Source organism: Lissotriton vulgaris, chromosome 3_1 (assembly GCF_964263255.1).
Source record: "Lissotriton vulgaris chromosome 3_1, aLisVul1.2, whole genome shotgun sequence".
Lineage (NCBI taxonomy): Eukaryota > Metazoa > Chordata > Amphibia > Caudata > Salamandridae > Lissotriton > Lissotriton vulgaris.
This window is the reverse complement of record NC_141689.1, coordinates 1,223,027,822-1,223,043,983: the sequence shown is the minus strand read 5'-3', so window position 1 is coordinate 1,223,043,983 and position 16,162 is coordinate 1,223,027,822. Positions and strand designations below refer to the sequence as shown.

Genomic DNA, 16,162 nt, shown 5'->3' with positions numbered 1-16,162 from the left:
GTGACTAAGAAAGACAGCATTTAGCTGCAGTCGCTGCTGTCATTATTTGCCAAGGGGTGAGGAGAGGTCTTAGATGTCACAGGGAGCTGGGTGCTTGCAACGCTGTGATCTGGCTGATTGCCACTATCGCCCCTGCTGCGCCGCAGAGCCCACAGATCGCCAGATCACTTGTGGCGTCATGTCCACTGAGAGCTTCTGTCTCAGTGAGGGTGCAGAACAAATTGGAAGTTATAGTGGAGAGACACAACAAACAACCATGGCCAATCTGCACTTTCTTGGAAAGCAAAGGACGAATAAGACTCACTGTTGACTCGAACCACTCACCCATTGGTGCATATGCGCCAACTTCTAGGGAGCTCTGCGGCTCTGGTCTCTGAAATATTTTCAGGATGGGGGCTTTGCATAGGCCGTGGCACAGTCCGAGTGATTCTGCTGCTCAGAGCTCTGCTCTTGAAGATTAAACTGTGTTACCGAAGAGATGTGATCAGTAAATGTGAAAACATGGCACGGGTAGTACTGCTGTAGTTGGAGCTGCTAGTGCAGATTCAAGATGGGTCAGTGTGAGAGCCGATGGGGCAGTTTGAGCAGAAGTGGCAGAAAGCATAGGGGGAAGTGTGTGAGAAAAAAGGGAAATGAAGCAGATTGGGTGTGTGAGCAGAGGGGGCAGGAATCATAGGGGCAATGTGTGAGCAGAATCAGCGGTAAGTAGAAGGGCAGTGAGTGAGCAAAGGAGGCAAAGTGTGAGCAAATGTTTCGGGGAGCATGGGGGCAAATGTGTGAGCAAAATCTTAAGGGAGCTGAGACGGCAATGTGTGATCAAAAGGGCCAGTGTGTTAGCGATGCAGACAGGAGTGGATAGGGCAGTGTGGACACAAGAAGGCCATGAATAAGCGGAAGAGGCAGGGACTATATCTGTCAGCATGTGAGCAAAGGAACAAAATGTGAGCAGAATTGGCATAGACCAAGAGGGCGCAATGTATTAGCAGATGGGCCACTGTGTGAGCAGGTAATAGTGCGTAACCAGAAGGGTAAAGAAGCTGAGGCCAATGTGTGTTCGAGGGAGCAGTGTGTGTGTAGTGCTCAGCCCATGACCAACTGTCTCTCAGCTCTCAGTCCCAACATTCCGAGGCATCATCAGACTCCAACATTACAATGAGTCAGAGCACAGGCACTGGCTGAGCAGGGGTGGTAAAACACCTTACAATGTAAATGCAGGATACTACAATGTGACCAGAAGGGAGAAGGAGCGAAAGGGACTGTGAGATTAAACGAGGTAGGGAGCAGGGTGTGAGCAAAAAGGGAAGAGTGTGAGTTGTACGGGTAACGAGTGGATGGGGCAATGTGCGAGCACCTGAGTCTGAAGCAGATGGAAGCTACGTATATCAAAGTGGCAGTGTGTAAACAGAAAGTAAGAGGCAGAGGAGGTATTGTGTGATACAATGTGCACTACGTGAAGAGTGGGCAGGAAACAGAGGGTCGATGTGTGCACAGAAGGACCAAGGAGAATATGGGGGCATGGTGTAGAAGAGACGGGGGAAGAAGGTGCAGGGCATGGGCAAAGAGGGCAGGCAGTATCTCAGTAGAATGGTTGAGAGTGGATGAACAGTTTATGAACAAAAGAGGTAATGTGTGAAGAAAAGGGGCAGGGAAGAGATGTGGCAGTATGTGAGCAAATGAGAGTGTTGGAGAAAAAGGGACAGGATGCAGATGGAGGCAATTGAGTGAGTATAGAACTTGGGGATCAGAGTGAGTAGGCTGTGAGAAGCAGTGGGAGACAGCAAATGAGGCACATAAGTGAGCAGATGGGGCAATGTGTGGCAGGGTGCAGTGTCCCCCCAGAAGGTGCTAGGAGCAGAGGGGGCAAGATGTGATCATAGAGGGCAGTATGTGAGTAAATGAGGAAGCCCGAGTGAAACTGGGCAGTCTTTGAGCAGAAGAAATAAAGAGCAGATAGGGTGGTGTAGGAGGATATTGTATATTCATAAATGTTTACTGCATGTTAAAATAACTTGCTAATCTTAAAATGGATGAATTTGAGTACGTTTCACAAGTGGGCATGCTTCACCGCAATCTATCTCACCTGTAATTCTCTTGAATTTATAGTTTAAAAAATGTAATCATCTGACCCAGAACATAACAATTTCATGGACCTGGCTCCCTTGCACCTGTGCTGTTGCGAGATGCACTGGTGGACGAGTGACCCTGGAGCCTGTGACGAGACAAACTTCAGTAGCCCAGAGGCGCGCTATCGCACCCCAGCCCCTTCCCCAATGAGAGATCAGCTGCCTAACCAGGCAAGCCTCCAACAACAAAGGCCCCTGAAACAACTCAGTGAGATCATCAAGCATTTAATGCTTTTGTTATGGAAGTAAGAATGGAAGTAAGAATATACAAGACCTTCAAAATAAAGGCAACATTTTATGTAAGATCCACATTGTTAATAGATCACGGAAACAAACGTGACTAAATGGATTGTTTTTGAAAGTGCAGGTAAAAACTGTGGATTTAACATGGTTTCCGGGAAAACACAGTTTACAAATATATGCAGAAAATGACCAAATATGATAAAAGAGCCCGAGTTGATTTATATCAGAGGTTAATATATCAAGTTTTGTTTTAGCCATTGGATTTTGGAACATATAATTCTGCATTTCTAATAGGAAAGATGACCCTACACAAAATTTAAAGGAAAAAAGTGAACTGTATTAGCTACTCTCGTCTGACTCTGACCAACTTGAGCGCTCTGTATTTTGTTTTAAGAAAATATCAGGTTGTGTGTGTTTTTTTTTAATTCTAAGTGCAAGAGATACAAAGACGAAAGTAATACAAGACCCAACATAAGACAACCTCAGAAAACTCTTCTTGATCTATGTCAGTTGTGAGACGTTTATCCTGTCATTGCCCATTGCATTCTGGTACCTGTTCCATTCGCTTTTTTAATGGATTTTAAACACGAATTAATAAAACAATGTTGAATACCACATCATTTTTTTCTGTATTCTTGAATAGAATCCGGAGCAGTCAAACTGTAATAATAGACACGGCCAACCTATATATGTTTGCAAATTGGCATCTACGGAGATTTACATTGCACAAAACAGAATAATGTATTTTTATTACTTGAAAGTAACAGCATGTTCTCCTTCCTATACAGAGTCACTTATGGATTATAAATTCTACACAAAGGCACTGAAATGTCACACATAAGCACGCTGAAAAAGTGTTGAAATAAAGGCCTGTGCAAAACTTGGCAGTTACATTGACACCACTGTCAGCAAACGACCTAAGCCTTTGAAAACATTGTTGGATGGCTCGGAGAAGGACCATTCTTTTAAGTGTGTTCACCCAGCACCTCCTCAACCCTAATGAGACTCTTGGACAGAAAATGAGGGGTGCACGAGAGAGAGAGTGGCAGCAGCGTCAGTGACCAAGCATTTTTTTTTTGGGGCAGATTTATATATCGCGAACTTGAACCGAAGGGATTGGAGCGCATGACAAGAGCACACACTCATTAGGTGTTGCCTGAGCCAGCGCATGCGCGGCACTGGCGAGACATTTAGTAAGCGGGTATTCAAAGTGCTACCCACAGGCCACAGGCTTTTTCAGGCCACCAGCTGGCTGTTACACGCACAAGCGCGCACAACATGCACAGCTGACATCTGGCTTTCTCAGTTTTTTCAGGCCACCAGCTGTGCGCGCGACGTGTAAATCCCCTCTCCTACCCCCTTCCTTCTCCCACTCCTTCATCAGCTTCATGCCTCTACTGTAGCATGCCACGCGATCACTTTAATCAGTTTCCTCTTTCCTCCCCTCCCTTATCCCACTCCCTCGTTAGCTTTATGTCTCTCTATACTATAGCAGAGCGCGTCTTTTATTTAACTTCTACTACTCCCTCCAACCCCTCACCACAGTAAGCAAATGCTGTGCAGTGTACTCCCCGGGAATCCGCCGTACTGTTCTCCCACAGTCCCCAGGTATTGCAGTTACACAAAGTATCACTTTGAAGTCTGTGCGGTTGTGTGTTTTTTAGACATTGCTTGCCTCGAGACCCATCGCTCCGTGTTTGTGTGCGAGTACGTGGCATTCTCGGCTCCTCAGTAAGAGCGCTGAGTTCCTTCCTGCGGTGCGCTATCACATCAGTCTAGTTTATCACCAGTACCTCCGTTTGCAGGTAGTATGCATGTTTGTACAGCCCATTGCAGCTTTGTTCCCCAGTATGTTACAGCGTGTGTTGTAATAATTGGCGGTGTAATGATGTTTGCGCGTGGCACAGCCACGCACTTTAAACTCTGCCAGGGCAGTGATAAGGTTTCAGCGCTGGAAATATTCTGCGCTAATGTTTGAGAGTCACTGAGGATAGGCAAAGTCTCATCTGTGAAGCAGTATTTACATTTGTTTAACACCATTGTGGCTGAGACTGACTATTTACTTTGTTCCTTTCCTTTCTTGTCACAGGCCTACTGTACTTAAGTGCACCTTGCCTTACCTTAAGACATTCTATTTATTTGGAAAGAGTGTTTTATAGTTAACATGGTGTGTCTAGCCATACGTTTATTCAAAGATGACTGAAGAAAATGTATTGGGAACATGTTTGCATCCCTACCCTTTTTCAATCCCCCTCCCCATCCCTTGAAATGTTGGTACCTTGCATGAACAGTTGATATGGGTATTAGGGTTGCACACGATGCACAGCATTTTAATCTCAACTGTACGACAAACCGAAAGCTTTTTCTATTACCACTGCGCTTTCATAACGTGGTTAATTTCACATTTTATTTTAGCAAATGTCTCTTGTTTGTAAAGTGTAGAAATAAGTATGGGGCATTATAAAACTGTAAACATTTATAGTTTTAAGTACAAAATTCTGAGCTCAGGACAGGCCAATTGTCTATTTTTACACCTCAAAATGTTGTTATCCAAATTTTATTTTAAATTAAAACAATGGCATTGGAAACAAATGTAACATTTTTTTTAAATGTCAAATGCCTTTATTGGTATCCACTAGTGCGAGTAAAAAAGACTTGCATCTTCCTGCCACTATTTCCCTTAAGAGGCACAGTTGCTTGAGGCCTACATGTGATATTGAGAGATGGTGGTTTTATTGGCAATAGACATGGTTGGGAGTTCAGAGCTGGGCCATTTGCCTTCCTTCAAAGTATTCAGGTGCCAGTTATGCCTTGCTGCTATCTGGCAGTTAAGGGAAATATTTCTCCCCTCGCATGTAAAGCGGTGCCTCTGAAAACATTTGGGTTCAGCCTCGTTGTGTCCTGATGCTAAATAATGTTTAAGGCATATCCAAAATTAGACGATCAGTTCCTTATCTTCTGTTAGGTTACTGATAGTCCATACGCTTCATGAAGCTACTCCTGCTATAGATGCAATCTCCGTAGAGTATTGCTTGATTGGTTTGGTCCACTTGAAACACAGGCGGTATCCTCCTGAGTGCCTAAAATCCAGATTGTGGTGGCATGCCTGTTTCTAAACGAAAGGATGAAACCGGATTCTAACAGATGTAGTTGCTAATTAAACCAAGAATGTACAATGCAATAGGTCTCACATTTACTAGAGCTGGAGCAATTGGCATTGCAAGTGACCATGGCTTTTATTTGTATGTTGTTTTTAAAACAGATGCACAAAAGGCATTGTGATTTACTATGCTAATAGTCCTAAAAAAAGAAGTGGGGGGGTGCTGTCACAGGAAGTGACGTCACAACAGGAAGTGACGTCGCGAAAGGTGGCTTGTACCATCGGGCTCATTGCCTCCCCTCGCTCATCCCTTACATGCGGAAGGCATGACTTTCCTGTATCTGTGATGCACAAGGGGGTGTCCACTGTGTGAAGAAGCTGTGGCCCTGATTGTACAAGCGTGAGCAGCGTGCTGTGAGCTCCGATCTCGTTCCAGAGAGGCCAAAGAGTGAAGTCCAGCTGTTTGGCAGGAGGGACTGCGTCCACCCGGTAAAATAAGTGGGGGGGGGATGCCGTCCACCCACGTGGTACCCCGACTCAAGCCCTGGCTTACACTCTAGCAAATGCGAGACCTATTGGCTATGCCAATGCGTGTCTTTGTAGGCGCGGGGAGATTAGGTGATTTGCCAACTATCACAGGATGCTGAGACGAGGCTCGAACCTGGCTCGCCAGCTGCAAAGTCGGAAGCCCTGGCCGAACGGCCTGATCTATTCCCAGATAGGCTGGAACCTTAACGGCAGCCAAATTCCATAGGAAAAGAACAAACAACAACTCTACCCAGAACAAAGCAGCAAACGCAAACATGTGAAAAGCACGTGATCCCGTCATGTGGAATGATGAGCAAATAATGCACACCAAAGAGGCCGTCTCAGTACTCTCCCATGATAGCTCCATTTAAAGTTCTTGTCTGCGTAGTGACGCTGCTCACGTGCTCTCTGCATTTGCGACTTTAGTGTATGGTCAGTTTTCGTTGCATAGCGCGTGTTTCAACACTCCAGGTAGACCTTCCGAATGTGTGCGGGAGCGGGTACTAGGTGGGGGTGGGGTTAGGTAATCTCTGAACACTTACCCAACAGCACGTTCTGCCCGTCGGGCTGGTCCCCGGAGTATACCCACGATGCCCGAGCTGCTGCCATGCTCTTGTCTCAACTACTGCTTGTACTGTCGCTGCCACGCCTGGCATCTGACCTCCAACCCCTTGTCATTGAAAGAGAGAAGAGACAACTACATTTAGCTTCTAACAGTGAGCCTGCCTCAAACACAGCCGCATCTGCGAATGTTTGGGACGTTTTACTAAATATCTGCGAATGTTTGGGACGTTTTATTGAATAACCGCTCTGTCGTCTTCATTAGAAATGTATAGAATTATAGCAATGCTTTTCTTTGATGCATTTTCGTCCGAAATGAAAAGTTCTTACCTTTAACGCATATAATGCATTTGTTAAAACCTGTAATGTACTAATTGGCTTGATATACTCTATTTCTTTTTGGGGAGGGGAGCTGTACTATGCTACTCCGTATAATTATTAGCAATATGTGGTTGCTGCTTTAGTCCCCATGTTGTGTTTATATTAATGTACGACTGTTTAGACATGTCAATGTTCACATGGTGTGATGATCCCAAACTTGTCTATCTATTGACTCAAAATGCAGGGGGAATAAGTGTCATATATTTTCCAATGTGAGTGTCGGTGTTTTTGTAATTGCATTATTTTTGTCGTTTCTCATGTTCATTTTCTCCCATGCCAAGTGCCACGCAAATTGGGTTAATAAAGATAACACTTTTTAGGTCTCGCCTGTCGATGCGCATCGAGCAAGCAAGACTATGGGGGCTCATCCACTCTTTATCTAACTTGCAAGGAATCGTGGCGATTCCTTGCAGTGCCCGTGACTTTTAAGCTCAATGCGCATGCGCATTGAGCTTAAAAGCGCGTGCACATGCCCCCAGCCGCCTGCCTTGCCTACTCTCCCGCCCCCTCACTTCTTGATTGCACGGCCGCTAGGCCGTGCCTCCCCTACTCTCCTCCTCCTACTCTGTCTGTTCCCGCACTCCTCCCACACCCCGCTCCGCCCCCTCCCCTGCCTGCCATGTCGCGAGCGGCTCCCCACAGGCGCACCTTACAGCCAGGGCTGAATGAGACCTGCAGATATAATGCTCATCTCCAGATGACATTAGTGATTCCTGCTTCTTTAATCCGCCCGATAATTGGTTTACTCAGACTGCGCGCCTCGGTCGTTTGCTCAGAACCTTCGTGTTGACTCTACAGAACTCGTAAGCGGGGTATTTTAATTCAGTTCTTTCAGCCTGCGAGCGAGGCCGGCTTTGCTCTATTTTATCTGTTAATCCGGTCGTCGTGGTACTTCCCTCAATGCTACAAAACAAATTACTTAGACTAGCGGGGTATTTTAATTCAGTTCTTTCAGCCTGCGAGCGAGGCCGGCTTTGCTCTATTTTATCTGTTAATCCGGTCGTCGTGGTACTTCCCTCAATGCTACAAAACAAATTACTTAGACTAAAGACCTCTTCCTACTGCTCAGACGCCATCACGCGCCTTCCCTCCAACCTGCGACGACTGTAATCAAATTGTCAACGCCTTTGAATTACAAATTTGAATAATAATGACCCACGCGCTCTTGCCTACTCTCCCGCCCCCTCACTTCTTAATTGCACGGCCGCTAGGCCGTGCCTCCCCTACTCTCCTCCTCCTACTCTGTCTGTTCCCGCACTCCTCCCACACCCCCGCTCCGCCCCCTCCCCTGCCTGCCATGTCGCGCCGCATTTCTCCTCCCCCCTCCCCCCAGCCGCCTGCCTTGTGCAAAGCATCGAGGCATATTTATTATGCACAATATGAGGCCTGCGCGAGCGGCTCCCCACAGGCGCACCTTACAGCCAGGGCTGAATGAGACCTGCAGATATAATGCTCATCTCCAGATGACATTAGTGATTCCTGCTTCTTTAATCCGCCCGATAATTGGTTTACTCAGACTGCGCGCCTCGGTCGTTTGCTCAGAACCTTCGTGTTGACTCTACAGAACTCGTAAGCGGGGTATTTTAATTCAGTTCTTTCAGCCTGCGAGCGAGGCCGGCTTTGCTCTATTTTATCTGTTAATCCGGTCGTCGTGGTACTTCCCTCAATGCTACAAAACAAATTACTTAGACTAAAGACCTCTTCCTACTGCTCAGACGCCATCACGCGCCTTCCCTCCAACCTGCGACGACTGTAATCAAATTGTCAACGCCTTTGAATTACAAATTTGTATAATAATGACCCACGCGCTTGCCAACGAAATTGAAACGGCCTGTGGGCTTTTACCTCCTAACCCCCAAATCTCTGAGGTTGACGCCCTCCTCGCGCCCCGGCTTGCTCCTGGTGAAGAAGGTATGTCTCCCGCACCTTTCATGGGCTCCAAGCAGACTGGTAGCACGTGCATGGCTTTTGGCACGGCAGTCTGCTAAGTGACTCAATGCAACACTTGTTTGAAATCCGCAGGAACTTGGCACCAAGAGTGTTGTTTATGTGCGCGATTTGCTCGACTTGAGGAATCGAGCGGCTGAGCTCTCACTGTTTCACTTGTGTCCTGGGCGGAAAGCAAGAACGGTTATATAATTCAGCAGATGGTTTAAACTTTCATAACGCTTCTTCCTTTTGGTTTTTCCATGTCCCCCTTTCTCTAATGAGAACAGATCGGAAAAAAAGGCTTCTTGCTATGCGGCTGGTTCCTCTTGCCCGTGTTTTGAAATGTATGCTTTCTGAAGAGATTTCTGGAGGCCATGGGGTTCCATTATGAAGCAATCATTTCTCAATTGTTAGCAAACTAAACATAACTAGAGCAGCCCTTCTGCCAGTAGGAACCGGGACATATAATATATAAAACAATGGTTTAGCCTCCCCTACTCTCCTCCTCCTACTCTCCTCCCCTCGCCCTCTGTTCCCGCACTCCTCCCACACCCCTGCTCCGCCCCCTCCCCTCCCTGCCATGTCGCGTCGCATTTTTCCTCCCCCCTCCCCACAGCAATGCCCTCCTAACAACACACAGTGCTCCCTGATGCAACGTAATTATCCGTCATATTAGGAGTACTTTGTTAGCTAACAAGATGGTTGTACTGATGGCTTGTTTTCATTTTTTTGGTGCTTTTGGACCATCATTAATAAAAATGAACCCCGTTACAGAGTCATCATCATGTCTCTTCTCACCACCCTCTGGGTCTACATTAGCCAGTCAACTAGCCCTTTCAGCGTCATGTGACCAGCGCGCCCCATTCAGCTTTGCTGGTGTCGTATCACATGACCCAGGCATGGCCAGTCGTCAGGTTGCACCGCCCTTTGGTTCCCGAGCATGCTGTTCTCAGCCTTCTCCAACATTAACCAAATCGGCAGCGGCCTCCTCGACCGCCCACTCATTCCCGGCCATTCAGCTCAGCTGTTTACATTGCCAAATGTCTTCACAACATCTGCAGCAGCTCGGCTAAAAAAAGCAGGAAAAATCCACAACACCCCCTTCGCCAACCAACTAAATACATTGCAACACCTGGCAAACCTTTTTCTGTACCCTGCTGCTTAACACCCTCTCCCCCGCTCCGCCCCCTCCCCGCCATGGCGCATTTCTCCTCCCCCCTCCCCACAGCAATGCCCTCCTAACAACACACAGTGCTCCCTGATGCAACGTAATTATCCGTCATATTAGGAGTACTTTGTTAGCTAACAAGATGGTTGTACTGAACCCCTCACCCTCACTCACTCACCCTCACTCACCCTCACTCACCCTCACCCTCACTCACCCTCACTCACCCTCACACTCACCCTCACCCTCACTCACCCTCACTCACCCTCAACCCCTCACCCTCACTCACCCTCACCCTCACTCACCCTCAACCCCTCACCCTCACTCACCCTCAACCCCTCACCCTCAACCCCTCACTCTCACTCATCCTCACTCACCCTCAACCCCTCACCCTCACCCTCACTCACCCTCACCCACCCTCAACACCTCATCCACCCTCAACACCTCATCCTCACTCATCCTCACCCTCACTCACCCTCAACCCCTCACCCTCACTCACCCTCACCCTCACTCACCCTCACCCTCACTCACCCTCAACCCCTCACCCTCAATCCCTCAACCCCTCACCCTCACTCACCCACCCTGACCCTCACTCACCCTCAACCCCTCACCCTGACTCCCCCTCACTCACCCTCACTCACCCTCACTCACCCTCAACCCCTCACCCACCCTCACTCACCCTCAACCCCTCACCCTCACTCACACTCACTCACCCTCACCCTCACTCACCCTCACTCAGCGCAACCACAGCATCTTCACTAAATATATTTAATAAACTTTACGCTATTGGCAATATAAAATAAAATCCATTTTATTTACGTATTAATTATTAATTGTTTTTTAAAGCCATTGATTTTTTTTATATCAACACATATAAGTCACATATAAGTCCCGTTAATACAAAACATGTTGCTTTACAAATGCTAGAGGTGTCACATTTACAAAAATTATAACTATTGGCTTTGTAAAGAAGAAAGCTATTAATTTAGCTATTTAGAAAAAACAACACATAAATAAAAAACAAAAAAATAAATAACACCTATAGCTCAAACTTTACTACTGCGAGACCTATTGCATTTCCAATGCTTGTTAGAGTTTTCCTCCCCGCAAGCACCCGAGCTTGTCTGTAGGAATTAAGACGATACAGAAGGTAGGTTATCCAGCAAGTTTTATTAATATATAAATAAATATATATATATATATATATATATATATATATATATATATATATATATATATATATATATATATATATATATATATATATATATATATATATATATATATATATATCCAGCAACGGAACTCCTGCCTTCTTCCAACCGCCAACCTTCCTTCCTGACATTCCAACCTCAACATTTCACCAACATCCTGGCACTCCCAAGGTCTACCTCATGCCAAGATGCAAAGCACAACTCACCTTTCACCTTTGGCAAATAATACAGTGATACAAAAGAAAATAACACGTGCAGTAATTCCAAAATCAACTGAAACTTTGAAAATGCAAGTTATTTACAAATATACATCCTAAAAATTATGAGTATAAATGAACCCAATATTTAACAAGCATTTGCAATGCAATAGGTCTCGCATTAGGAAAGTTTGAGCTATTGTTATTGTAAATGTCAAATTTTGTATTTATGTGTTGGTTTTGAAAATAGCTACATTAATAGCTTTGTCATTTACAATGCCAATAGTTTAAACTTTCGCAAATGTGACACCTATAGCATTTGTAATGCTATATGTGTTGTATTTACGTGACTTAGATGTATTGATATTACATATAACAATGTTTATTTTTTATTTTTATTAATACTTAAATAAAAGTTATCGTAATTTATAATGGCAATAGCTTAAACTTTTGTAAATAACTTTTGGGAAGATTATGTTCAGTGTATTTTATTGTGACGAAAATCCAAGAACAGAAGTGAAATATTAACATCTTTTTGTGACATCTATACTACTATTATAAAGGAATAACTTTGAACCTTTGAGGCGGGTAAACTCGGGAACCACAGCGCCAAACCACACACCCGATACATCGTTGAAATTGTCAGGGTGTGCAGATGAATGTGTGTGGGTACTGCACTCTACTTGTTCTACTTGTACAACAGAGTGGTTCACCTCCGGTCGGCATACCCGCTGAAAACATCGTAAGGGTAAGACTTTGAAAAAGCACTAATATGCGTGTTACCATTCACAGTGTAAACAGGTTTAAACCTCCGTCTTTGACCAGGTTTAGAACTTCCGTTTTTAAATAGAATACCTCTTACTAATGGTGGCCACAGAACTTTAAAATATGAGTCCTTCGTTCACTATTATGTACCCAGTAGCGATAGATAAGCAATTAAAAAAGGACCAACAACAGAGTGGTTTACCTCCGGTCGACATACCCGCTAACACCGCAACGGTAAGACTTCGAATACGCACTAATATGCGTTTTTTCCATTCCCGAACCTAGATTCAGGATTCTAAATGTTCCTATTACTTTTTATCCGCAGCCATATCATTTGGATAACTAACCGAGACTGTTTGAACTGACTTTAAGGCTCGCAGGTACATACCTCCCTTTATATTCTTCAGAGTGTGAGATCTTTAACAAATAGCACGATATTTACTAGTATACACGCACTTTCTCTTTTCTGTAGGATATTATCCCTAATCTAAAAAAGAATTGCAGGTGAGCATATGTTGGTATTTTCAAACAATGCATCACGTTAATGATACCCTAAATTCGGACATCCCCTGTAAATGACTATTCTTTTACAGATAAAGAGTACTCAAGTAAAGGCTCAGGTAAACAAATCCAAAAAATGAAATATCAGAAATTTTATTTCTTTATACATATTTTAAAAAATAAGATGCCTTTGCAATCCTTTTTTTCATAGATTGACCGCGACTTCATGAGAATAAACACCTCGATATAGGAATTAATTTACACTTGTGGTAATAGTCGCTTAAATTAAAAAATACAAACTAAAACCTCCGCAGCACCATCAGTAATTGAGTTCCCTTACTTTTATTCTTTTTTCTCTCTAACAGACCCCCGACGAAGGGGCTCCAGCCCCAAAATGCATTGGGTTTTTAACGCATATATTTGGAATTATGTTTTGAATATGTATTGAAATGATTAAAATGTAATTGTTGATTTTGAGAACAATCAATGTATATGCCAGTGAAGTAAAACTTGAAATGCTTTTTGAATTTATCGATAAAATTGTTGAAACATATTATTGGAGAATTTGAATTAATTGCTGTGCGCGTTAGAGTCCTGGTGACCCATCGGGACCAGGCCACACACTTTTATAGGGTGTGCAGATGGACATAGGCTATATAAATGTAAAAAATATACGTTATTTAAAAAATTTACGAGAAAAAAAAGCAGTCCCATGGAAGTAGCGCCGGCCGCAACGTGCGTGCTGACATCAGTGCTGTGCCTCTGCTGTGCCTCTGCGCCATAATTATTAATGACGTGTTGTTGGTTCCTGCAGAGACAGGGAGCTCCGTTTGAATGTATGCAGTACTCATGGCGCAAGAAGAAATGTGTAGGACACGTTAATGATTTGTAGATCCAGTCATCTAACCACTCATTGCTCTTACCTGACCCAACACTACAAGAATGGGAGTAGAGCACATGAGTTTTGCTTCTAGGAAAAGACGTGCTTCGCTGTTCTTTTTCCAAAACTCGGGTAAGGTTCGTAGCTAGGCCTCCCTCTGCACACCTCTTTTCGCGTTTTGGGGGGTCTGAGGTGAGTCTTCATGTGCAAGTGCTTATAATCATGGTCACTGCACTCATGCTATTTTCGTGTCGTTTGCCACATTTGCCACATTATCCATCAACTGCATAATCTGAAGATTTTAACAAAAAGAATGTTTTGTTTGTAGCTCACACCGATCAACAGTGACTAAAAGTGTGGTTACAAGTTGCAGTGCAATGGAAGGCCCCTCACAAAGTTTGACTGGTCACCTTTCTCTTGAATATTGCTATATCAGGGTGTTAAACTTTTATTAATGAAGTAAATCCGACGGGCAGACAGTGTTAAGAATTGTAATGACGAAGTAATACTATCACAAAATGCGATGCATTATGCTGCATAGTTTGCCTTTTTTTGCCATCAAATGAAGTCAACTCTGAGGCATGATCGTCCCCGCCACATAGTTCAATTACCCAGATTATAATGAACTGGTTCTGCCCTGGGCCTATTGAATTAGTACCCCTCAGGCAGCTGTGCGCATGTTTAAATGTATGAACATTTATGTCCCATTTGCTCCCCGGACATTTTGATTTCCAGCAGCAATCGGGGCGAAGAAAACATTTTCATGGTCGAAATTCACTGTCCAGGTGTACACTATAGCACTGTGTGATCTTCATAATGCCCGTCTGTAGCAGCAGAGGTGTTACCGCTCTTTCCTGTCACTTTTCTGTGTGTGGGGGTTATACTGCAAACCACAGACTCTAACATGCAGTCACAGCTGTTGCTCGCCCCCCTGCTGCAATTGAGCAGGAAGGACTAATCTTCTCAGACCACTGAGCAGTGATGGGAGATTTGCCCACAACACAATTACACTGAGAGGAAAGCCAGTGGTGTAGTGCAAAATGATTGCCCCCCCTACAGAATGTGATATGGTACACCCGAGCCTCCAATATCGATATCGAGATCGTCATTAGTCTTTGGGCTGCATGGGGCCACCCATTGAAGAATTTTGGGCACCCTGGTAGTGACAGTTGCTCATTCCCAAAGCATTATTATATATGGCACTGAGTTGAGGGCCCTTGGAGAATCTGCTCAAACCCTTACAGGAGATTGTGGGAGAGAAAATAATGCCAACTTATTTTTATTTAGCTATCCATACCACCATTTTGTCATTTTAAAATGCTGTTATCAATGAGTTCTTCTTTTCACAGATTTGATGGTTCTCAGTTGACTGTCCTCGGAAGGATGGAAGGTTGTGTTGGCCTTGGTAGGATTCAAACTTATGGCCTGTAGTCTGGAACAGGCATTAGCAGTGATTATTTAACTAATAGAGACAAATTTCCTACTAAATGAGGTAGAAAACAGAGGAAGGGGAAGCAAGATTTCAAAGAATACTGGCGTGGAAATCTATACTACTATTATAAAGGAAGAACTTTGAACCTTTGAGGCGGGTAAACTCAGGAACCACAGCACCAATCCACACACCCGATACATCGTTGAAATTGTCAGGGTGAGCAGATGGACATAGGCTATATAAATTTAAAAAATATACGTTATTTAAAAAATTTGAGAAAAAAAAAGTAGTCCCATGGAAATAGCGCTGGCCGCGACGTGCGTGCTGACATTAGGAGTGCGGGGAGGAGCGACGTCCAGGAGCGCGAGGAGGAGGGGCAGACATGAGCGCGGGGAGGAGCGGTGGACAGGCGGGGAGGAGCGGTGAGGAGCGGCGGACAGGCTGGGAGGAGCGGAGAGGAGCAGCGGACAGGTGGGGAGGAGAGGGGAGGAGCGGCGAGGAGCGGCGGACCGGTGGACCGGTGAACTCAGGAGCGCCGGGAGGTGCGGCGGATGAGGTAAGGCTCCGGGGGACCCACGGACAATGTCGGGGCGGGAGGGGGCCCTGAAGCCAAGGTCGGGACGGGCTGCTACTCCGGGGGACCCACGGACAATGTCGGGGCGGGCGGGGGCCGTGAAGCCTGATTGCTCCCAGACAAGGTCGGGACGGGCTGCTAGTTTGTAATGAAGCTTGAAACATTGAGAGAACATATTTGAACCAGTTGTTGTTGAATGGTTGTACAGATTGATGCTGTGGTGGCGCTGAGTGATGTTGTGGTGGCGACGAGTGATGCTGTTGCATTCAGTGATGGTGTGGTAGCGCATAGTGATATTGTGGTGGTGCTGGGTGATGCTGTGGTGATGCAATATATAGAGGGAGTGTGATAGATAGATAAGCAGATAGAGGGAGGGCGATAGATAGATACGGAGGTAGATAGAGTGAGGGCGATCGATAGATAGAGTGAGGGCGATCGATAGATAGAGTGAGGGCGATAGATAGAGTGAGGGCGATAGATAGAGTGAGGGCGATAGATAGAGTGAGAACGATAGAAAGAGTGAGAACGATAGAAAGAGTGAGAACAAGAGAAAGAGTGAGAACAATAGA

The 16,162-nt window shown here is 45.1% G+C and overlaps 1 protein-coding gene across 1 annotated transcript in view; it reads right to left on the bottom strand.

The window, feature by feature from the left end:
- POLR1E (RNA polymerase I subunit E) overlaps positions 1–6,673 on the bottom strand; it is a 257,444-nt gene extending 250,771 nt beyond the window's left edge. Inside the window, exon 1 of the mRNA XM_086961686.1 lies at positions 6,537–6,673. Coding sequence (XP_086817812.1) covers positions 6,537–6,603 — 67 coding nt within the window. The 5' untranslated portion in view covers positions 6,604–6,673. The remainder of the gene's footprint in view (positions 1–6,536) is intronic.
- Between the last annotated feature and the right edge of the window lie 9,489 nt (positions 6,674–16,162).